Below are 23,132 nucleotides of genomic sequence, written 5' to 3' on the forward strand. Positions count from 1 at the left end.
ACTTTGATCCTCAGAGCTAAAAGAGCAAGCCAAGACATTCTCCCATGCCCAGGAGATAAAGCCATAAGTAAAACTTTCAAAATAAAATCTGAAATTCTCAATTCTACCCTTTAATTATTTATATGAAATACGTTTCTCCTTCTGTTGACATGAGAACACAAATATATGATCATGGAAAACACTGTGTACTCCTCAAATCCCAGGGGGTCATTAATCTTCTTTTATGCAGTACATGAACTGTTTTCACAGAACTTTTTAAAATAGTTTTCCAAAGCATGCCTGATGTCATTAGGAAGTCTGAAGAAGCTGATGCCCTAACAATATAATTGCTAACTATCCTCCAAAGAAGAAAATCCCTTTGCTCCTCCAAAACTTATGCTCATATCTACACTATCCATACATGTAATTACCAATGCTATTAATTTACCTGCGTCCCCCAACACCAAGAGTAAACAACCCTTGCATAAAATCTGAACTAATGCATAGACTTTTCTCACTTATGTTGATCTAAATGAAAAAAATCTGCACTCTTTCCATATGATTTGTTTATTTAGGACTCTAGGAATGGCATAGTATTGTGCCACTGTGTATTTTCATTTACCAGGAAACAATTATAATTCATAAAATGTACTCGAGAGAATACAATTGTCCTACCAGCTGCAACCAATTCTGTATCCCACAGTCACATGCAATTTTTGTAAACAACATAGTGACATTTGAAAAAAACAAAAACCTTAGAAAGAAATCTTAAAAGCTTCAGTAAACAAACATTATGAAAAACAACATTTGTTTCAATATGCATCTCACCAGGAACGAATCGCTCATCATTTCCTATTCTACTTTCACTACGATGTAGTAGCATTTTCACTACACATGCAGTTTCTTTTTCTTACCTTTAGGGAATCAAAGCAGGCAATAACTCTTCCATTTTCAACCTGGCAACTTTTAGGGGGGTGTGCAAATTTGCATTCTTCATCAGAGCGTGAACAAGTTCCCCTCTGAAACTGCCTGCACACTTCTAATGTCAGCCATTTCGTGTCTCTTACGGGAGCAACATTCAAAGCCATGATGAGAAGCTGATTTTGAACTTGGAAGCTGCTGACAGGTGAATTATGCTGAAGAAATTTCCAAAACTAATGACAAAGGAAAGGGGGGGGGGGGGAAGGGGGGGCGCGGGAGGAAGTCAGAAAAAAATAACTTCAATTCTAATGGAAAATAAAGTTAAAAAAAACCAAACGGTGGGGGATGATTACTGACGTCCAACGCACACAAAGCAGAAAAAGCAGAGAAAGTTTATCAGCAAGCAGTCACTCATCAATCATTAAGTCCCGCTTGTAGACTTTTGGCTGGGAAAACACATGCTCAGTCGCATTTCTGTCTGTAAAACACGTGGGTTTGTTGATTGTAATCACGGATGCACTGGTTCCAAGCCAAGGTCCATCAATGCAATGGCACTCCTTGATAGAACAGCAGTCCTCTGATGGTCGCTTGCCGGTATTGACTACACGAGAAAAGCGATGCAGTCATTTGTTCATGTCCCAGGAATAATAATAACAATAATCCTTTTTCTGCTTTCAGTTTCCCATCAACTAATTGGCAAATGGAGACAGCTGAGGTATCTTCTGCCAGGTGTAAGGTGAAGGCAATGTCTGGCTGGCAAAGACGGGATTTTGAGAACACGGGCGTAGCAGTCCTCGCTCGTAAAAGTGACTTGGCAAAGGCACTTTTTAAGTCACTGACCTGACAAAACAAATACAGCATCAGTTCACGTGCAACTCATTCGCATCAACATTATGAAACCTACAGTCCCTTTTTATCAGACATTATAAACATACAGCCAAAGTTCACTCTTTAAAAAAAAATAAAAGTCCTCCTTTGTGAAGTTACACGTGATGATAGGGGAATAACCAGTTGAAACACGTACTGCAGTAATATTCCAGGCAGCAATCCAAAAGTTGGGAATGATTTAAATAGATGAATGTGGCAGACACAATAATTAGGCACACTAGTTGCGAAACAATTCAATCAAATGTGCTTAGTCTCCAAAACTGTATACAAGAACCTTTTTTTCATTAATTTATCACTTGGCCCTTTAGACTGTGTTACTACATTATAAATTGTTACTCATTACTTGCTCTTCCTTAGCAACCAGGATAGTAGTATTCTGCTCAGATTTTTTGCACCCCCCTCTATTTCTCAACAAAAAAGAAACCAAAAAATATCATTCCAAAATTATAGGAAATAAAACCTCTCCAAATGCAGACAATATACTTAGTTTTCCCATTAACCCAGATGCTGTTCCATAAGGGCTCCATGAAAGGGCTTAACCACCAAGTCACCATGCTCCAATGAGTCCTTTCTAATATGAAGCAGTCTTTATCTAAATATTTTTTTGATTTAATTAGCCTTTGTGTACCTCTGCAAATACATTGTTCAGCATCAAAACATCGGATTCCAATATGGCACTTAAACTGTTTGGAGACCATAAAATACCCAGGATATTTTACAGAAAAACAGATCTGAAAATCAAATGGTGAGATATTACAAAAATATTTAACCACTAACTATATTTTATACACAGATAGTGAAATCATGAATATGATGTTCCTTCTATTTAGCTTCAAAGGAACACAACTTTTACTTTGTAAATACCAGCCAGAAACAGTTGATGGATTATTTTTGTGCATGAAGAAAGAAAAGGAGAAAGACTGGAATAAGTGAGATTTTTAAATATGTCAATAAAAATAGTTCTAAAAACACTGTCAGCTTTTCCATGTCAGAACAATTACCATTCTGTCCTTGCATTCACTGGCCTTAACTGAAGTCAGTATTGTCAGTTAAAGAAGAATTACTCACACCCAGTTTCAGGATCAGATCCCAGTTCTGACTTCTAGGTCTTCACATCAAAAGGCTTTTCCACTACTTAGCAATGCTACTATGTGACCAATACTTCCACCAAAAGTTCCTACTGCTAGCATGAATAAAGGCAATGCAATGCTAATTGCTCAAAAATTCAGTATATGAAGTCCAAAGTGCAATAAGATGGGTCTGGATGACACTTAGCTTTACTTGGTCATGAAGAACAACAACGTGCAAGAGAATCAGTACATTTTGAAATAATTCTATGCAATTATAGTACAGCACATAAATTACAAACTCCTCAAATTAAATATTCCATCAATGTTGTCTGACAGCATCAATGAAGAATGAGATTAAGCTAAAAGCATACAAAGAGGTGAGAAAATACTCATAACTGATGAAAAGGAGAGAGAGGAGGAAATACAAGAAGAGCCTCTCCACAAGGGCTTGTTGAGCTGATAGCTTGTTGGGCTGATGATTTAGCTAGCTAAATGTAAAAGAGGAAATACTCTCCCTAGAGCCACACATTCCAATTCAGAAATGTCAGTAACGGTTTTCAGTAATAGATGTAGGAGACAGACGGAAATTTTGGGAAAAGGGTAAATGTTATACTGCGCACTGCTGAAAGTCACAAGTAGTAATACTCTGCAGGGCTGCACACCATAAAATTGACAAAGTTGTTTCTCAAGTAGTAGGTGTTAACACTGAAAAAAACCAGACACAGCACGTGGCAGCAAAGCAAACAGCACACAGTATAGAAATGGCAGTAACCATGGTTTTTAAAAAAGAAGTGCACAGCAGAATCACATACAATTTGTGAGACTACAGCAAGAATTCACACCAAAAAGCATTTGGGGTTGGAGGGTAGAAGAGTGAAACACAGTATCATCCTATTTCTTACCCTCATGCTGCATGAAGGTTTTCTAAAGAAAGGGAAGCATGAAAAGTTTGTCTCAAAAATCCACATCTTGTCCAACATAACAACACCACGTGATTTCTCAAGAGTCATTAAGTGCCTCAGTAGTTTCTACTGGTAAAAACTCAGGAGACAGAACTGAGTCCTTTCTGAAGAAGGCCACACCTTCAGCAGGAAGCAAGTTCAAACATGGTGAAGATAGAATAATTTGGAGTGCTTCATCCCTTACATGACTTACATGACCTACGTGTTCACAACCACATGCTAGGCAGATGTCAATGCCTCCTCTGCCCATCACCTGCACCAGGAGGATGAAGGAAGAGATGCCACCTTGAAAACCTGAACATGAGGGACACAAAACGAGGAGGAGGGAGAGAAAAGACAAAGCAGAGAATAAAATTCTTCTTCTTGGAGAAGTCAAGAAAAGTAGAATTCAACACAAGAGGAAAGCGCTCAAGAGAAAGAAAAAAATGGGAGAGGAAGGTAGGAAAAGGAAATGGCTGGTTGTGAAACTGAAAGGAAAGGAGAAACTTCGTAGGAAGCAGAAGGTGGAGAAAGGTTGTGAGCACTGGAGGAGAGAGGCATAAGAGGAAATTTTAGAAGGAAAGAAGAAGAGACTGTGGTTACAGGGAAAAAACTCCAGCAGTGTGAGTAAACAGGGAAGTAAATAAGGGAAATGAACGGAATTTATATAAGAAAACATAGCAACAATAACAATAATAATCCTCAATAAAATGCCTGCCAGGTCACACGCCGTTATTAGCATCATGCTTAACCCTGACCTTGAGTGTAGAAAAACCCATCCATCCGGAGAAAACCAGTGGGTTTTGCAAATGCAAACTCTGCTCCTCTTCCCACCATTTCTAATTGTGTCCCAACATATCAGCCAAAGGCAGCTGTCCTGACAAAACCAATGGTACCTCACTGGCATAAAGCCTGCAGCACCAAGTTTCCCTTATTCTGGCAGAAAATTTTGTTTGCTTGATGGTTTTGTTTAGTTGTTTTGTTATTATCATTAATGATCCCAGTTCAAGATAACACTCCCCACTATAGCTAAACAAACTATCAAAAAAACAACTGAGCTGCAAAATATTCTTACTGAAGATAAAGGAAGTACTCAATATAAGAACAAATTCTTTTTGTCTTTTTACAACTATTATTGCTTATTTTCACTCTCTCACACAGTTAATCAATGGAATTGATCAAGAATGCACACTTACAAATGCAGTTTTTTGTAGGTTAAGTGAAATGAAATTCATGGACATGTCTTTGTAAAGGTTATTTAGCTTTGGATCCCTTTTAGGATAAGCATCACTTCCTTTTCAAAGAAAGCTAGCAAGGCATAGGAGTAGAAGGCCTTTGTCATGGTTAAGAAAAAGCCAAAAAAATTCTTTTAATTAGTAAACAAGACAAAGCACACAGACACTAGAGCCCAGAGAAAAAGTTCTAGAGAAATACGGGGCAGACAGCTCATCTTTGGGAATTGCAAGTGAATACAAAGTCCTGCCCTATAACGAACCAGCTGGATCTTTCAGCTGGAAAATAGGAGCTCTTGCTATCTACAAAATATGAGGTGCTTTGGTACAGTAGTTTTACTTATCAGCCAGACTACGTGGCAGTGGATTATGCAGTATCTGTCTAATGGTGAAGCTGAGACTTCCTGTACATGATATACTCATGCTTCAGTAGGTAACATGTAGTAATGAGCAAGGACCTCATTTCAAAAGTCACCTCTGCAGGTGATGACATCTAGTAAAGGAGCGCAGTCTTCTCCATGGTCTCACACCTGATATCTAGAGGAACCGCTAAGTCCACTCAGAAGGTGATAAAACAGTTTTACACTTTTTGAGGTTTAAACACTCTCTATTATTCATCACATTAAAATCTTCAGTAAGAGATGTCAACACTGGGGCTCAATTTGTCACTCCTACTGTCAAAATTTATCAACATGATCCATATATTTCTTCTATAAATACAGCAGAAACTCAAGCATTAAAAAGTTAGAAAACCCTCAGTTGTACTCAAAGGGGACTGTGCAGTTTGAAGTATATAAGCTCTTCTTTCCCGGACAGAAGAGATGTACTAAATATATTTAGCCAAGTACAAGTTTGATAATTTGTATTATTATATAAATTTGATAATTTGTAAACAATGCTCTGTTTGAAAGACAAGGAAACAAAAAACCAAAACACTCCCCAAACCCCAAAAACTCACTATACTGTTAAAGCAAGGTGAGCCTTCTCTAAGGTCATTAGCAGGGAGAAACATGTTGATTCACATACTGCTGCCCAAATTCAGTTAAACACATTACCTCAGGTGGGAAAAAAATTCACCTTCAGGACCTGTCTACAGCCACCACAACTGACCTGCTGGATGCTCCCAATGCTAACACAATGTATTGAGAGCTTAGTTTTCAAACCCAGCACACATACACTGCTGGTCTTCAGAGACAAACTGTTTTCTCATCCAAATGTGAGATCTTTTCCAGGAAGACCAAGGTGAACTCTCTAACCCCAGTGAAATGATACTGTACAATTTTAAGCCTTTGGCCCAAAGCAGGTTGCTTCTACAACTCTTATCCATTTACACATAAACAAAATCTCATGTTGCTTTCTCCCAGAGAATCATGTTCATAGTCTCAAATTTCAGAAACTTTCTAACAAAGAAACAATAACAATGACCCTGCAGGAGACACCAAACCCAAAGAATTTCACGCCAAAATTTTAAGGTCTGGCTGGAAGCAGGAAGCAGCAGAAAACAGGGTGTCTCTACCCTTTGACAGGGTTAACTATATGCATCCCTAACTTCACATCCCACAGCACAAGTTCACAAACCAGCAGTGTCTTCACCACATACTACTTTAACTCAGATTCTCAAGATGTTCCTTTTTGTTCAGGAAATAAACTGACCTCTAAGAAAAAAACAGTTTAGCCACTTTTTCAGCCTGAATTTACTAGTTTTGAATCAGAGATTTTACCTGGGTCACATGATGTGGGACAAAACACAACCATCTCCAGATGCCTCAGGACATCTGAAAACACAGATTAACCAATGTGCCCCACTGCACAGATGCATCTTCACACTACTAACAAAAACTGTGTTCCTTCAAAAAGCTGCTGCTTCTTCAGCAGTTGACCTATTTGCCATGAAACTAGCTCTGCATTTCACTATGTTTACAGACCAAACCAGTGGAAAGATTCCCTGCATAAGTTTAACACATAGGAACGCTTCTGTAACCAGATCAAGTTACATATCCTGAACATTCACAATGGAAATACAGATATTCGAAGACTGACAGATACTGAACTCTCACCCTTATTCCAGGAAAAGGCATTCAAATCCCACCAAGTCATGCTTCTTGCTTGCAGCTGCATAGTGGACTCCACTTTCAAATCATTCAGGACACAGACTACGTATGCTTAGAAGACACAGGTGCTTTCGTCCAAAAGACGGTGGAACTTCGCTTCCATTTCTCAACTAAAGTTCATATACACTCTTAAATGTCCTTTTCCCCCCGTTGTTTGTGCTTTAAATAGCATTCAAAGCCTCCAAACAGAAGATAAGCTGCCCACTAAAGGAGAGCCAAACTCCACAAGCTCCCTCCCCTGTCGCTTTAAATGCCAGCTACTTGCCATTTCCTCGACTTCCCTGTGCAGCTCTCTCTTGAGCTCCCCCGAACTCCCTGCTGAGGAAAGCAAGACTGCAGCTGAATCCCAGGCTGGATCCATTCAGATCTGCCTCATCAGGTGCAGAGTGACACAGCAGCACAATGTCCCCTGCCTCGCACGTGCCAACTCGACAGAGACACGGCCACCGGCTCACGTCCCACTCCCACGGAGCAGGGAGCAGAGCAGGCAGCACAGGGCACCCCACCTGCAGCAGGTCTGGCTCCTCTTCACAAGCACCTTTAGCTACAGGGCTGTATCCCACAGGACATGCTCCCCATCCCTGGAAAGCAAGGCTGGCTCTCAGGCACCACTCCCTAATTTAAGCCTATTCCCCCCACTAGCCAATACAAACAGAATCCTACATCAAAAGATGCCAACGTGAATTAATTTTAAAATAATTTTACAGCCACATAATGTGACAGTCAGCATGCTTGTTAATCACATTTAAATAAACTACACCTTAAAGAAAGAACATGCAGGAGATTCTCTTGTGGTGGATAGGCTTTTCTCATCCCATCAGCTTTCCAAACTAGGGAAACAGGACCAGAAGAGATGCATCAGTACAGAGGTGTCATTCATCACCAAGTACTATGCCAGCTTTGTGTTCTTCTCTTTAAACCAATTCCTAATATTAATATTTTTTATTATGTACACTTATACTAGATATCTACTAAGACTGGACAATACACAGTAGAGTTTAGTAGTGCTGCATAGTTATGTAAAAAGACAGCACTAAAACCAGAATCAAGCTTTTGGCTCTCCTCCGAACTATTGTGGAGTCACAAAAAATAATAATCCCTAAATTCAAGAAATAAGAGAAAACAGGACAGGTTTCCATGAAACATCATCCATTCTTTGATGGCAAATATGAATGGGAAATCTTTCTGTCACCATAACATTTTTAAGAAGAGCCATTCAACAGTAGAGCATGTATAAAATCTTCTATAAATTTCAAACAAAACTTACAAACATTTCTTTAATCACTTTCAGGGCTTCTTTTCCACTTTAGGATATTAAGCAGCTCCCATGTGACACTGAGGAAACCAGTATTGCTCAAATGAGGAAGAAGCCAGAACTGCCATATCAGGGAAGCAGCCCATTTATTTGATCAGGTGGCTGGGAGCCAAAAATACTAAAATTCTAATCCTGGGTCTTGTATTAATTCAACATGAAGCAGCTCAAGTCAGAAGTGCCAGGAGTTACAAAAAAGACATTATTTATTTTATTTGCTTGACTTGGAGATCAACTATTGCAACATCTCTTTGCCTGTTATACAACCAGCAATGAACACTCGTGTACTGTAATTCAGATGAACACTTTACACAGCGTAGAGACGATCCTAACTATTTTAGTTAAGCTGACTAAAGTCCAGGCCAGGGACAGACTAGAAAACACCAGTCTGCTTTATTTAAACTGAGCATGACCTTCAAATCAGTTTTGCTAAATGAGCCATATTTTCCTTGTCACGATCACTAATGTGCCAGGTTCAGGCTTTTTAGTATGTCCCTCACTATTTACAGCACGGCAATGAGCTTCTTGTTAAAACCTGCCGCTTCCCTTTGAAGCTGGCTTTACAATATAATAACACTAATGTCCTTTGTCCCTGGGGAAGCAGGTGAGGAGGAAGGTGTACCACTGACTGTGAAACAACCCACACAGCCTGGGACCTTTTCAGCAACCCACTGTACTACTTTGCTAATGGACCGTGAAATATTTCTGCTGAACTTTAGGTCAGTGGATGACTACAGCCCACAAGAGTATTTTCAAAAACCAAAGTGCTTCAAAGTCATGCTGGAAAAACTAATGCTTATTATGCTTCAGTTAAAATGCAATTGCAGAAAAGAGTTTTCTTCTTCTAGCAAACTACTTTTGTTTTTATTGTACTCCTCCTCTCTTGGTTTGTACCTTCTCACAGTTTTTAACCTAAACACTTTCCAAGTCCAAATTAACTTGATTTTATCCTCTACGTGTATGAATTTCATACAGAAAACTCTGTTCCCACCTTGACAAGAGGGCAAAAGCAATTTCTGTTTCTGTGCCTCGGCAAGCAGACTTAATCATCCCCGGCAGCAATGACGTTACCACTTGGCCTCTTGTGGACACAAATGTTTTGCTTTTGGCAGAGTGCAACATGTAATAGCTATTAATCAAACCCAATTCCCCAGGAAAGGGTACCCCAGTGCATTAGGAGCTTCCACTCACACCCAGCTGCAGATATGCATTGTATTTATGTTTTTTAGGACTGTAAAATATTTATAGAACAGTGTGCTTATGTTCTGTGAAATTTTTACAGACTGGCATGGAGGGAACGTGTGATCAAATGACTGTTCTCACCTGCCAAAGTACCGATAACATGCTGTTACACAGGAGCACAATCTAAAAGAGCTCAGGCTGCTGTAAATTTTCTGTTTTCTCTAATCCAGTTTTGCTCTAAGCCAAGAAGGCAGAACTCTTGCTGAGGTATTTGTTTATGTGACAAACAGCATCCCTTTGCATTGAAAGACAAGGATAAGTCTGAATAAACCAAGGACTGTATGTAAATTAATGACATGCTGAATTCAAGAGCTGCACATGTTTTAAGATGGCCAACAGCATTATTAATAATACACTCCAGCAAATTACCCAGCTCTGGGGAGTTGCATGGCACATCCAAACCAAGCCCCTAAGGTGAGGGCAGCAAGAACACTACCTAATGCTATTAACTCTGACTGCCTCTTAAGTGCTTAACCCATTCCGCTGAACAGATTTCCTACACTGTGTTCAAGCAGCATCACTGTTCTGAGATAAAATACCAGCATTCATGTGCCTTTTCCCCCACCTTTTACCTGAGTACAGAATAACTATACACAAAAGGATGGCCCTAGCAGATGAGCCAAAGAGTCCATCTTGCCCAAAATGCAGCCTGTGACTGACTTATACTAGATGTCTTCAGAAGAGTGCAGAACCAGGGCAGGCAGGGTGTGACAATTTCCATGAATTTTCTCCCAACAACCTGTAAGTGATGTCTTTGTATTTAATAGGCCTCACTGAATTTTACTTCCACGGATTTTCTCAATCCCTTTTTCAAATGCTGCTCTGTCAGAAATGTCCTTTATAATGTGCATGAAAAGCAGGATACCAAGAAGAAGCCTGACTGCTCTCACAATTGTTGACAAAAGCACAGACTCTCAGGAGAGGAGCATGAGTATGAAAGAAAACACTTCAGGACTTTGGAGATTCACAAAAATTTGAAAACCACATTTGGAGCTGGAGAATAAAATGACTGATTACAAAAGACTTCAAGAAAATCTGTGTTGTTTCACCCATACTCCTGAATGTGTTAAACTAAAAGCTCCAGGAAAAGTGGGGCTTGGAGAAAAAGATTTTTAAAACCAGAAGAGGAAGAAATACCAAGATCCCTTCCTCTGCATCCCAAGTTGCATCACCTGGGAACACTCCCAGAAGCAGGGATCTTTCTCAGCAACCCTATGAAGAGGGAAGAAAACCTGAGAGCCTGTCTCAAGGAGCCTAAGCAAGGCACTCTTGCATTCCAGCAGACCCAAAGCATTTCCCAAGCATCTCAACCATATTTTGGAAGAAGCAACTTATCACAATGGCAAGGTGCTTTTGGCAGGGAAAACTAAAACCTCAATAGTGTCTTTAGTACTCAGAGGGTTGCCCAAGCAAGCCTTCACCAGAGTCCATTTCATCACAAGGATTCAATTCCCCTTTTGCTCCATTAGTAGCGTGCACATAATACACAACACCAGTTTTATTTCCTTCCAAAACTAAAGAAATCCTCATGAAGCAGAACATATTCAAGTGCTTTACTGCTTAAATATCTCACAGGACATACTGCAAAGCCTGATTAGGCGCCTGTGCCAGAGTACTTAATATCTTCCAGCAGCTAGATGGAACAGCAACCTAACTTCAAAGTCACCTATAGAATAGCAGATAGTTAAATTAACAATCTTCAAAGACGATTTTTTAAAAGATATTTTTAAATAGTGTTTTGATACTGACATTCCAACAGCAGCTGAAATCTCCTATTAAAAGTTATTTTTTCAAAGACCCTTCCCTGTTAAGAAAAAAACAGAAATGGGGGGTTTAGCATAACCTTGAAGAAAAAAAGGTAGTACTTAACAGGGTGGTCTCTACTGGTCTCTTCTGAAGACAGGTTGCCTTTTTGTGTTGTAAACAGAGATGGCTACCTGCCTGATTATCTTCGGTCCTCCAGGGTGAATAAAGAAAATATTTAATCATGTTCCATGTGAAGATGGACAGTAAGAAACTTCATTTTCAAAATTCATGCATTTTTCCACAAGAAAAAACAAACAACAAAAGTCCCTAAACAAAACCAACACATGCAACTTCAAAGGCTACCTGTGTTGTATTTGACAATCCACAATGCAAGCTCCTTCTTTCTGAAATAAAATAAATTTGCATTAAGTGAACCACTATTTAGTTGTCAAATAGCTATCACAACTTCAGAAAGAGAATGCTTTTCCCCTAAAACTGTTTTTGGAACCGGTGGCAGAAAAGAGGAGATGAGCTTTTCTCATCCGACTTGCAACTTCTGGTGAAATGTCTGTTTTCCTGGAAATCTTGAATAATTCTATTTAGTCCTGAGGCAAATAATGGAGTTACAACTGGAAGGAGTGCACAAAAACCTCCACAGACATTGCCTACCAAGTAAAGTTGTTTTTTTTTTCCCCTGAGCTCCAGGATGACGAATTTTGGGTTTAGTGTGCAGTACTGCTCCTGACCTTCCTTTTTGCTTGAGCACCAATTAAGAAGCACTGACCCAATAAAAATGGGTCATATCGATCTGTTGTTTTGATTTGTGTAACATGTCTCCCTCAGTCCAAAAAGCTCACCACCCGTTGCCACTTGAAGAAAGTTACTTTTCATCTCAGTTTCATTTTAGAAAGTAACTTCTTTTCTTTTTTTTTTAATTTTTTTTTTTAATTTACAACTAACAGGAGATAAAGTACTTAAACACAGAAAGGCTGCACAGAAATCAACACAGAAAGTTTACTGGCCTACACTGGATGAGTTCATACTCACTTTTCTACCATGTGTATAGTTCATTTGTCTGTAACAGTAAGAGGAGATAAACTACATACAGGTTTCTGTAGGAAAAAAAATCCCAAACCATAACAGAAAACTCCAGCCAGTATCTTTCAAAAGCAACTTCAATATATAGAGTCTTGGTTTTAATTTCTCTTAGCTTAAAAGTTGAAAAGGGAATGGATTTAGGCAGCCATATGGGTTAGGCAGTGTTAGCCTATGTCTCAGAGCCAGGCATGTCCCCACCGTATATCAAAACTTTTCTCAATATTCAAATTACAGCTTCTATTTTAACTCAGCTATTTATTGTGAAGAGAGCAATAGGAAAAAAAACACTGAAAAATCAAGTGCTTTCATGCTTTGACACAATGAATTGCAATGTTTTGCAGTGAAAACTGAACACATTTCCTATAAATGGTTTGACAGAGCCCTCTTCCAGACCTTTTTCTACTATCTCTGCTTACCAGTAACTGCAGAGATTTCTCTGTCCTGGCAATGGCAGATCAGGTAAGCACAGCCTGGCATTTTGAAAGACAGTGTCAAAATTTCTCTGTTACAAAGTGAATAAATAGCAAAAATGAAAAAATAAATTTGATTTGGTCAAATAAATAACATCAACACCACACAAAGATTAAAAAAAAACTTATATAAACAAAAGGTGGACTGTTTCTGTTATGTTTACACACATTTCTATTCCAGAAACAAATTTTCAAAAATTACTTAAATGTGTTTTGAATGTGCCTCATTTTAGCACAATATTTGCTTAGCTTGTAAATAAGAGATTTTATAACTTCTAACCTTCAGCCTGTACACGCTCTGGTCCCGGACACCTGGTAAGAATTTCTTCCATTTCATTCAGCATTTCCAGGATAAAACAGGTCAGACATAAAATCAAACCAGACCAGAAAATAAAACCCAAACCAAAAAAAAAAAAAAAGAACAACGTCACTCTCGGTCAGAGTTATGCCCTCTAGTAATCCTCTACATCTTTATGGGATGCAAAGTTTGCACTACCAATATTTGGCTTTCACAGAGATAACCACTTTATAACAATGCATAGGTTCTAGAAATCCTGAAAACCTACTTGAATGGCTCTTCTCCACATTTATCCTTCTGTCCACCATCTGAAAGAACAGAAACTATGGTACCACTTTATAGCAACTGAATAGGACTGCCTGCTATTAAAAAAAACAAACCTGAAAATACAAAAAAAAATCCAAACAAAAAAACCCTAAAACAACCAAACAAACAGAAACCCAAAAAAAAACCAGAAGCAAAAAAACCCACAAACAAAAAACCCCCACAAAAAAAATCAAAAACCAAAGACCAAAAAACAACAAACCAAACCAAATCTCCCCAATCCCACTAAAAAAACACCAAAAAAACCCCAACCCCCCCCCAAAATTATACTCTGAAAAGACAGAAAAGAGAGGAACAACAATGATGCAGTAGTATTCTAGCTCTATGCCTTCTTACAACAAATGTTCACTCATTTTACATATTGGAGGAGTGGTCAATTTAATTATTATGGTTCTGTAAAGTTGAATGGAAATCCACAATTTAAGGTCCCATATTTTTTCACCACATGAACAAAGTCCATCAGGAAAACAATTAAAGAATAATCCTGCATGATAAACACTAAATTTCCTAACTGCAAAACTGGAGTCAAAATAGTCACACAATTAAAAAACAATAATCAGAAGAGTAGAAACCTGTCCACAAATTTTAATGTCCTCTTTCAGGAAAATCATTTTTACCTTGCAGTGAAGCACTTCAAAGATTATAATCATCACATATACCTTTCCCCTAAGTGAAAAGTACGCTGATGTTTTGGTGATTGGAGACCCAGATGGGTGAGATACAGGTGGTTATCTTCACCAAAGCAGAATATTACTACTTAGTCTGTTTTAATTTCATTTCTCTTTAAGAATAAAAACAATCAAAAAAAAACCCCAAACCATCACCACCTTATATTGATTCCTATTACAAGAATCTTAAAGTTTAAGAAGAGGAGCTACTGCAGCACAACCATCTCTTGCCCATTTCACTGGAAATCTGAAAACATCAACAGCATCTCATACAACCTTATCACCTACATGTATGTTTACAAGCAACTGCCAGTTTTCATTAAGAAGTACAATTGTGACAATGGTAGAGAAGAGCCAGGAAATACAAATCCTAAAAGCTCAAAATGAAAGCAAATTAATAATCTCATCTTTGTAACATGATGATTTTTGTGGAACCCAGTTATTGTGATGACTTAGGCCTTATGGGTGTTAAAGAAATTGAATTTAAAAGAGCAGCAAAAAGTGCTAAGCGTTTGCAGACAGTAGGAAGACTAAAGTCAGTGCAGAAGTTCACAACAAACTCACAAGATTAAATATCATGTTTTACTTATAATAATATACTGTAATTTTCATAATTAGGTTTGCCAAGAGAGCTTCCTTCTCTGCTTTGCAACAACAGCCATAACCAATAAGACAGTTTGCAGTTAGCATGAAATTTTTGCGAAGTCATACCCAAAGCCTGCTGTGAGGAGTTACAAAAGGATCTCATGATAATGAATTTACTAGGTGATAAAATGACACCAGTTTTAACATAAAGATAGGCACAATAATGCAGATGAGGGAAAAACCAGACAAATAATGAATAGCAAACACACAACACTAGGTTCCAACAAGACACTGCTACAAGAGGAAAGATCATGTGGACATTAGAGGCAATTCAATGAAGACTTCTGCAAAATATTCATTCAGAGTATAAAACAAGCAGAACATTTGGCACTATCAAAGGAAAGCAAAAAAGAGTTACACTAGTGTGTATAGACATGGAGCATGTAACTCTGGAATGATAAAAGAGTGAGAGAACAGTAACAGCACCATCAGCACTGCGGAAAGGCTTACATGTACAAAGAGGCAACAGCGAGGTTTTTGACAACAGAAAGAATACGAAATTCATACAGACTGATGATGAGGATCACCAGATTCTGACTAGGAGGCAGAGAGTGTTCAGTCATTTACCAGTGGGGAAGCTACAGAAAAGACAGCTGTTTTTGAACACACCAGCAGCACAAGGGTGAAGTTAAATGGCAGATGACGTGTTGAAAGTCAAAAATACCAACAAGTAAAATATGACTTTTCAATTAAAAATCAGATATTTAAATAGTCATCAGAATCAACAATGGCTACTATGTTTGAGAAGGAAAGCCCTCCTCAAAAAGCTTCTCACTCCTGGTAGCTCAAGCCATGTGCCAGTCAAGGCACTGCCATCTTCTGCCTTCCTCATTTTTGGAAGGCAGCTCCTTACAAGCGGCCCAGCTCTGCAACCAAGACTGGCCACAAATCCATAGGGACACACTGATTCTCAAGCCCCACTGCAAGAAACTCAACATCTTCATCCCCTAACAAACAAATGTATTTCAGAGATGACAGACTCATCCCACCTAGCTTTGAGCCCTTAAATGAGTCATTGGTGACCAAAAAGCATTGTCTCCTTCACCCTCCTTGTGCCAAAGGGGAGAAAAGCACCTGGGGCCACCATGAAGCCACCAGCCTAACTGGACAGACAGACGCCCACAAGGACCAGCAGATGGATTGTGCCACTGGCTCTGCGCTCCAGAGGAAAGATTTACCAACCTGAAGGAGCAAACAAACCCAAGCACAAACACGTTTGCTCTCAGGCCTTACTCTCCCACCTTTCAGATGTGTCCTCCTCCTCAAGAAACTGACGGCACAGAACCAGAGTGAAAAGCCAGAGATAAGAGGGACTGCATCCCTCCTGCCTTCCAGCAGTGTCCAACCAGTTCTAGCTCCACAGATGAGGTCCAGGTCCAGGATACAGACTCCGTTGCAGGTATCACTGTCCAGCTCCTCCCACTGAGAGGGATCTTGTGGCTTCTTACCACTTAGGACCTTTTACACCAAGGATTAAGCGGAAGGCTTGTTCCCCGCTGGCGTTTCCACTTCAAAGGGCTGCTACTGTGGATACTAAAGCCTTTGAAAGTGGCCTCACTGCACAGTCCTGAGCATTAAATGAGGTCTTTAAAAAAAAGGAGGGGGGGAAAAGTGGAAAGTGCACTGGCTTTATAAACACATCAGTGGGGCTACTTTCAAAGCCTTTCATGCCATCTACAATGTGACAGGGAAAACCTTAGCGTTTTTAGCCACTACCCCAACTTCCTTACCATTATGGCAATAAAGTAATCCAACCCCGAAGTGTTTCCCAGCATTAGCGGCGGGGAACTAAAATACACAAGGGAACTGTAAAAAAAAAAAAAACACACACAAAGCGAAAAAGTTTTTCAAGACAAGCGCTAGACTCCAGGAGAGCGGCGCGCCGTGCTGCCGGAGCATGTTCAGCATGCCAATAAGGACTGCAGCACTGCAATCCCCAGCACCACGGCCCACGCACCCGCGTCCTCCTCTGCAAAAGCCTCCTGCCAGCTGCAGGAGGTGCCCCGAGCCACACCACTTTGTGTCCTCGGGGTGAGGAGATGAAGGTGAGAGAGCTGGCATTGGTCTCCTCATGGCAGACAGAGGCTGTGCCACAGGTGAGCACAGCCATCACAGAAATCCCACACGTGTTATCACAGCCTTTTAAGTAAATAAGAGCGAGGCAGTGCTGAAGTCCTGAATCATTAACTGGGTGCAGAGGTATGCTGCTGCCAGCAGTGAGCCTGCCTGTCCTGCCAGGGGCACAGCCAGAGGGGTCTGCTGACAAACCAAGGCAGCTCCAGGCTTGAAAAATGCATACAGCTGCTGCTAACAGCACTGCAGATAGTCTGAAAAGTGGAAGGAAATGCCTGAGAAAGATTTAAGCGGACTAAAACAGACCTTTGGCAGTCCTACAAGGCAGTCACTTTACCCACATTGACATCAGCAGCAGTGTCCCACAGAGAGCTGCCAGAGGAGACTGTGAAGGCACAAACCTGACATGCTGGAACTCAGCATTGGAACATCATCCTTCTGAACAATGGAAAAAAATTGAAAGCTTGTCACTTGGAAATTGTAGGTTACCTTTAGACTAAGTTCAAAACACTGCCTATGACACATATAAAGTACATAAGTCATGATAGATTCAGAAAACTAGGGGCTGGGGGACTGAGCCATTCAACATACCTGAAGTACATATAACAGAGCAGTAGGGGGAAAAAACCGAAACAACAACATCAAGTTAAAAAGTATTCAGTCTGGATAGAAGTGAACACTAAAGGGTTAAAAAACAAAAAAAAAATATTTGCTGGGCCTCTTAAAAAGGCTCATACACAAAAAAAAAAAATACTGAAATCTGCCTTCAGAACTCCCACGAAAAGAAAGAAAAAGGCATTTCCAACCAAATCTGAGCTTTCTCCTTCCGTAAAACTACCACAGGTAAACCTTCCTGCATTTTTCCTTACTTGTACTCTCTAATTCTGCCTACTGACAGAGGTGCTGTACTCCCTGCAGGAGAGAAGATTTTACAGCTCATGAACCTCCAGACTGACCTTGTCTCTATTTATGAGTTCAGCAATGTATGATACCCAGATCTTCCCAAAACACCTCCCAAAATTTTTATCATCCACTCCGAAACTGATGAAAAAAATCATTGATCTAAAATAGAAAAAATTAATGGACTCTGATATGAACCATCTGTTCCTATTTCGTGATTCACTTCTTTATGCAATAACTGTATCACTTAATCCCTCCCACTGTCTTTATTAGCTATTGCTTTTGTAGTACAAAAATCATGAAGATGAAATTTTTTTTTTATGAGTTTGTGCATATTACGCATGTGTGTAAGTATTCGTGGACATCTATCTAGGTATGAAAAAGAAAGGAGAAAAGAAAAGGAAAAACAAAAGGAAGAAAAAGAAAATAAATAATAAAAAGAGCGTGAACCTCTGTGTTTATCAATTTGTTTACAGCTAGCTCTTCTAGCTGGCAAAGTTTCAGGCATCACAAGCCCACCAGGTCTTTTGCCAGACTTACGACTCCAGGAATCCTACAAGTCTTCTGCAGCAACAGCAAACTGGCAGCTCTCAACAGCTTTAGTAATCATCAGTAGCACAAAGAGTCCCCTACATAATTAGTATTTCTTTGTCTTAGTTATAAGGATTTTGCATATAATCCCCTGTTAGGTATGCTCTTCAATCTTCACAGCCCCAGACTTTTCCTTTTTTAGCACGCCTGAAATAGGGAACGAAGAACTTGGCGTTGCCAGCGTTATCGGAGAGAGCTCGGTGTTTTAACGGCCCGCTTACAAAGGAATAATAAAAAATTCTGGCGATTAAGAAGTTGGCAGAATCCAGAAAGGGGATGCATAACTTCTTTCTCCTCGTGCACTCTCTACTCCAAATAGAGCCAAAAAGTTTTGTTTTAAAAGAAGATTTTTTAAAAAGAAGACTCTATATATCAATAACCAACAACTGTCACTGCATTTGCTAATAATGTATAAGGAGATTAGTTTAATTAGTCAAACAGTTAATGCTGCTATTATTTGAACTAGTTTTCAGCACTGACACTCTCTTGAAATGAGTTTTATTTTCCTCAGGCTATAATTTCAGCCTGTTTACAGATGAGTTACATAGCACTGGTGCACATTAGTTAACCATAATACATTGTATCAAACAAATCAAATTAGCTTCACAATCACAGGTTTTAAAAAGAAAATAGTACTAACAATTTTTTTAAAGAGTGATTTAGTTATCTTTTGCTACAATTTTGCAACGGCCATATTCATAAAAAAGGGAAAAAATAATTTGACTTTAAAAAAAGTGTTTCTTCCCTGGAAGAGAAAAAAAATCCTCAAAGTCAGAAATTTCTAGTAACATTAGGAATCACAGTATCACTAATAGCTATCATGTGAAATTCAAATATTAGCAGTGTGTTAAAACCGTATGGAAAACAATTAATAAATTATTTCAATCGAACATTCTATTTCTCATCTCTCAGTATTATAAAAATGGAACATTTTACAGAGCTTTTACAAATAAACACAGCACAGATTATTTCTGACATACTTCTGAGCAACAGGGAAGATAACTCATTCACAGCTGAGGTGATACCTGAGTGCTGGAAATCCCACACAACATTAAGAGCCATTTTTCTTGCTCAGAAAAAAAAAAAATAAAATGGTAGCACATAGTTATCTCACATTTCTGTGAAATGTACACTTACAAATTAAGAAGTTGATTTGCCTTTATAATCGCTCTATTGTCAAGCACTATACTTCAGAACCTCTAACTCATTAGAAAATTCTATCTTAGGAAAATAGAGTAATTCTAAACGCGGTAATTATTCCTTGAAAACGGACAGACTGCACATTGGAAGGTTACCACACTTATAGCTCTGATGAAATACACAGAGCAATTAAGCAGAAAAGATATTGCTAAATTAAATAGGCACCAGAATCTGGTCTGAAATACTTTTAATACCAAAGAAATGTAAATACAGAATATTTACTACCACCTCTATTCTGTATGCTGAAGGTTCGTTTACCTAATGGTATAAAGTAGTAGTATATATATACACCAGGAAATATTTTTTTAAATCCTTTTGTCATTTGACTGTCTGTCAGTAGTTTGATACAGACTACTTAACTAAGTGATGAATGCAAATTTTCACTTTGGTAGTCAGCCATAACAAGGTTACTCCAGATATTGTGATCTACAAGGTACAGAAACCAGACACTGACATTTTCTGAAAGTAAGAAATTGTCTCAAAACTGAAAAGTTTTCTCTGAGAGTTGTGCATGAAAACAGTTTTATTTGCAAAAATTAAATATTTGTGTCACATTTACAGAGAAAGCTCTTGAAAAAGATTATTTTACTTGCTTCTAATCATCAGTCTTTGCCTCGCATGCTTAACACAGTCTGCACACAAACAACACATTTAAGCATCAATAGTGATAGAGAGTTAAACATATATATCCATACCCTATGGATTTGTAATAATAATGCTCTACATCCTGACACTTGTTTCATTTGTTACCAGATCCTGGAGTTCTCAAAAGACACAAGGTTATTTTGCCTTAGAAGACTGTAGCCTTCAGAAATAACTGGTTCATGAACGGAGTATGTGTCAACAACACAGCCACAGGTCTCCAGCACGTACTTGGCCAGGGAGCAGGGAAGTCATATCAACCTTTCCTGAGCAGAGTCAGCTGTGAGGAGTTGGGAGGTGACATCAGGAGTTCTGAGCACATGTCCTGCACTCCTCCCTGAACAATGGGAGGGGCAATGGGCAGTTGGTCTATGGACAGTAGGGCTAGAAGGGCCTACTTGCCACGATACTGTTAAAACTCCTCTAACTCATTCCTAGGATAAAGGAAATCTTGAAACTTTCCCCCCAAAATTACATCACTGAAAGTTTTTTTTTAGGCAGCAAAAGGTTCTTCTACCTGATTTCTATTTAAGAAATTGATCTTTAGTCTTCCTCACTACATACACTTATTTTTTCTATCAACATCCTAGCTGAATACAAGTATGCAACGTGCACGACTATTGCAAAATAAATAAGGGTACAACATTTTCTTATCTCACCAACGGGTAATCTTAGGGGAAAAAAAAATTAAAACCCAACTATATTATATACTGTACATATAAATGATGCTGCTATAACACAACTGAAGTCAGCATGTTAATTTGGGTCACTAACTGGGTGACATCCTGAAGAGGTACTGAGCACCATCAATGCATATGGCAGTGTGAGAAAGTTGAAAACATATAACAGGATGAGGAAATGTCCTCAGAGCCCTCCTGCAAAATGATGGTAAAGTTTGCTTTCTATCTAATAAATTATAGTAACAACTGAAAACTACTCTATTCTTCCAGAATTTTACAGACCTCTGCTCTCTCTAGAGCATTTAACATTAATCTTCTCCATTCCTTACTGAGGCTCCTCCTCTGGAAGAAAGTTGATGTGCTTTAGCACAGTGAAATCATTGCTCTAAAAGCCAGCCTGCTCATTAAATTATTCTGCTCGCTGTGTGTTCTCTCATTAAAAATGTATAAAGATCAGATAATTGCAGCACATATTATTAACCTTGTTTTCCTTGTTTTCATGTACAGGTTCTGTTTAGGTGCCTAGACAAAGACCAGGAAAGGGCAGTTTTCTACAATAAACTACAATAAGCTAAACTACGATACGAAAAATTCCCCTGGCTTTCATTGAAGAGCACAAGGAATCACAGTGCAGTCAAAAACCCCCCAGACTTTCATAACAGGGTAAAATACTGTAATCTTGTTGTATACTCCTACAAATCTAAACCAGGCAGTCTTGGCTTCAGTTAAAGCTTCCGATAGGGAATTATTTAGATCAGCCAGTCTAATTCACCTAAATCTTCAAACATAGCTGCTATAAACTCCACAGATTTCCAGGTTGATTCCTTCTCCTTCTTAAAGCTAGGCTGCACTTCCAGACAACAACCCAGCTAAAAATCCAATTAGGGTAGCAGCACTTCTGAAACACACTGACCTATTTCTTTTTTTACTTGTTTTAATATGCATATACTCATGCTCTATTTCTGAAGAGAGCTATTTACACTGGAAATTAATACCCTTTGAAAACAAGTTACCATCAAATCCACCTATTTCACCCAAACAGAATCCATTCACGGGAGAAACAGTGTTTCCCCCACTCCCCCAAGCAACACATACAGCATGCAGTATACTGCAGCAAACTCTTGAAACATTGGATAAAAGACAACGATCCTCCTACCTTGTTTAGCCCTGTCTATTCGACACATTCCCAACGTGAACAGCAGCATCTGACACAAACAAACAGCCACATCTTCCCCATCGCGTCATGGTAACTAATTCTCACACCAAGCGATGAGCAGCCTGCAATGTTTTGGGTTTTTTCCTCAGAAAGCCCTGTGACTTATCGGGGGATTTTTCCTCAGATGATGAAGCAGACACAGCCTAAACTCTGTTGCTGAAAGACTGCAGCCCTTCCTTCTCACAGAGCCCTCCCAGCATATGGCAGCCAATCACACCCGGCTTCGTCAGCCCTACTGCTCCTAAACTGATCCCAACGGGTTGATTGACACAGCAACACAGCACTTGTAATGTGTAAAAACAATGCATCCATACCAATGAACCAGGAATTTCCCTCGCACAGGGAAGGAGTTTTGCTGGTGAGGCAAAGAGATAGCTCCATGAAATAACACACACAGCAAGAGCAAACAACTCCCTTTCCCTCCACTGCAACAGCAGCTTCAGCATTTCTTGCACAAGGATTTTCAAAGCTGTTCCTAATCGTAAATGCATGCACAAACAACATTTCTGAAACTGCAAAACTGCAGTGGGGCTGTTTTGTTTGTAAAGGTGAGACATGCACCAATATAAATCAAACCATCTGTCTTTTATTTTAACATGCAGCCAAAACACACTCCGATTGAGGCAGTAATATTCTCATTTCAATACTGCATAATCTTATGTGCAGTGTCTGCATTTACCAGTAATACAACCATAACATCTTCTCAATTATTTCAGACCGGTTGTTAGGGACTGCAGGTATGGGATGCTTCTCAATGAAAACACAATCTATATGATGGTCTTTTAATTCATATCCATGGCAGACAAATCCCATCAGCAGCATCTAAACTAAAGTCCATGCAATTAGCTTGCAACTGATGTTCATTTGTGTCAAGGTTCTGGCACA

At 39.2% G+C, this 23,132-nt stretch overlaps 1 protein-coding gene across 7 annotated transcripts in view; it reads right to left on the reverse strand.

Annotated features, from left to right (window-relative positions):
• Window positions 1–23,132, reverse strand: part of MBNL2 (muscleblind like splicing regulator 2) — a 105,899-nt gene that overhangs the window by 67,113 nt on the left and 15,654 nt on the right. For 4 of the 7 annotated variants that reach the window (XM_084226532.1, XM_084226533.1, XM_084226527.1 and 1 more), the window contains exons 1-2: window positions 22,188–22,397; window positions 894–1,740 (exon numbers count right to left, since the gene is read on the reverse strand). In XM_084226532.1, the coding sequence (XP_084082658.1) occupies window positions 894–1,067 (174 nt within the window). In that variant the 5' untranslated portion in view covers window positions 1,068–1,740; window positions 22,188–22,397. Of the gene's footprint in view, window positions 1–893; window positions 1,741–7,088; window positions 7,252–20,404; window positions 20,533–22,187; window positions 22,398–23,132 lie in introns of those variants that run through there. The other 3 variants (XM_084226530.1, XM_084226529.1, XM_084226528.1) reach the window with 3 other exon arrangements.

Source organism: Fringilla coelebs (assembly GCF_963513975.1).
Source record: "Fringilla coelebs genome assembly, chromosome: 2".
NCBI lineage: Eukaryota > Metazoa > Chordata > Aves > Passeriformes > Fringillidae > Fringilla > Fringilla coelebs.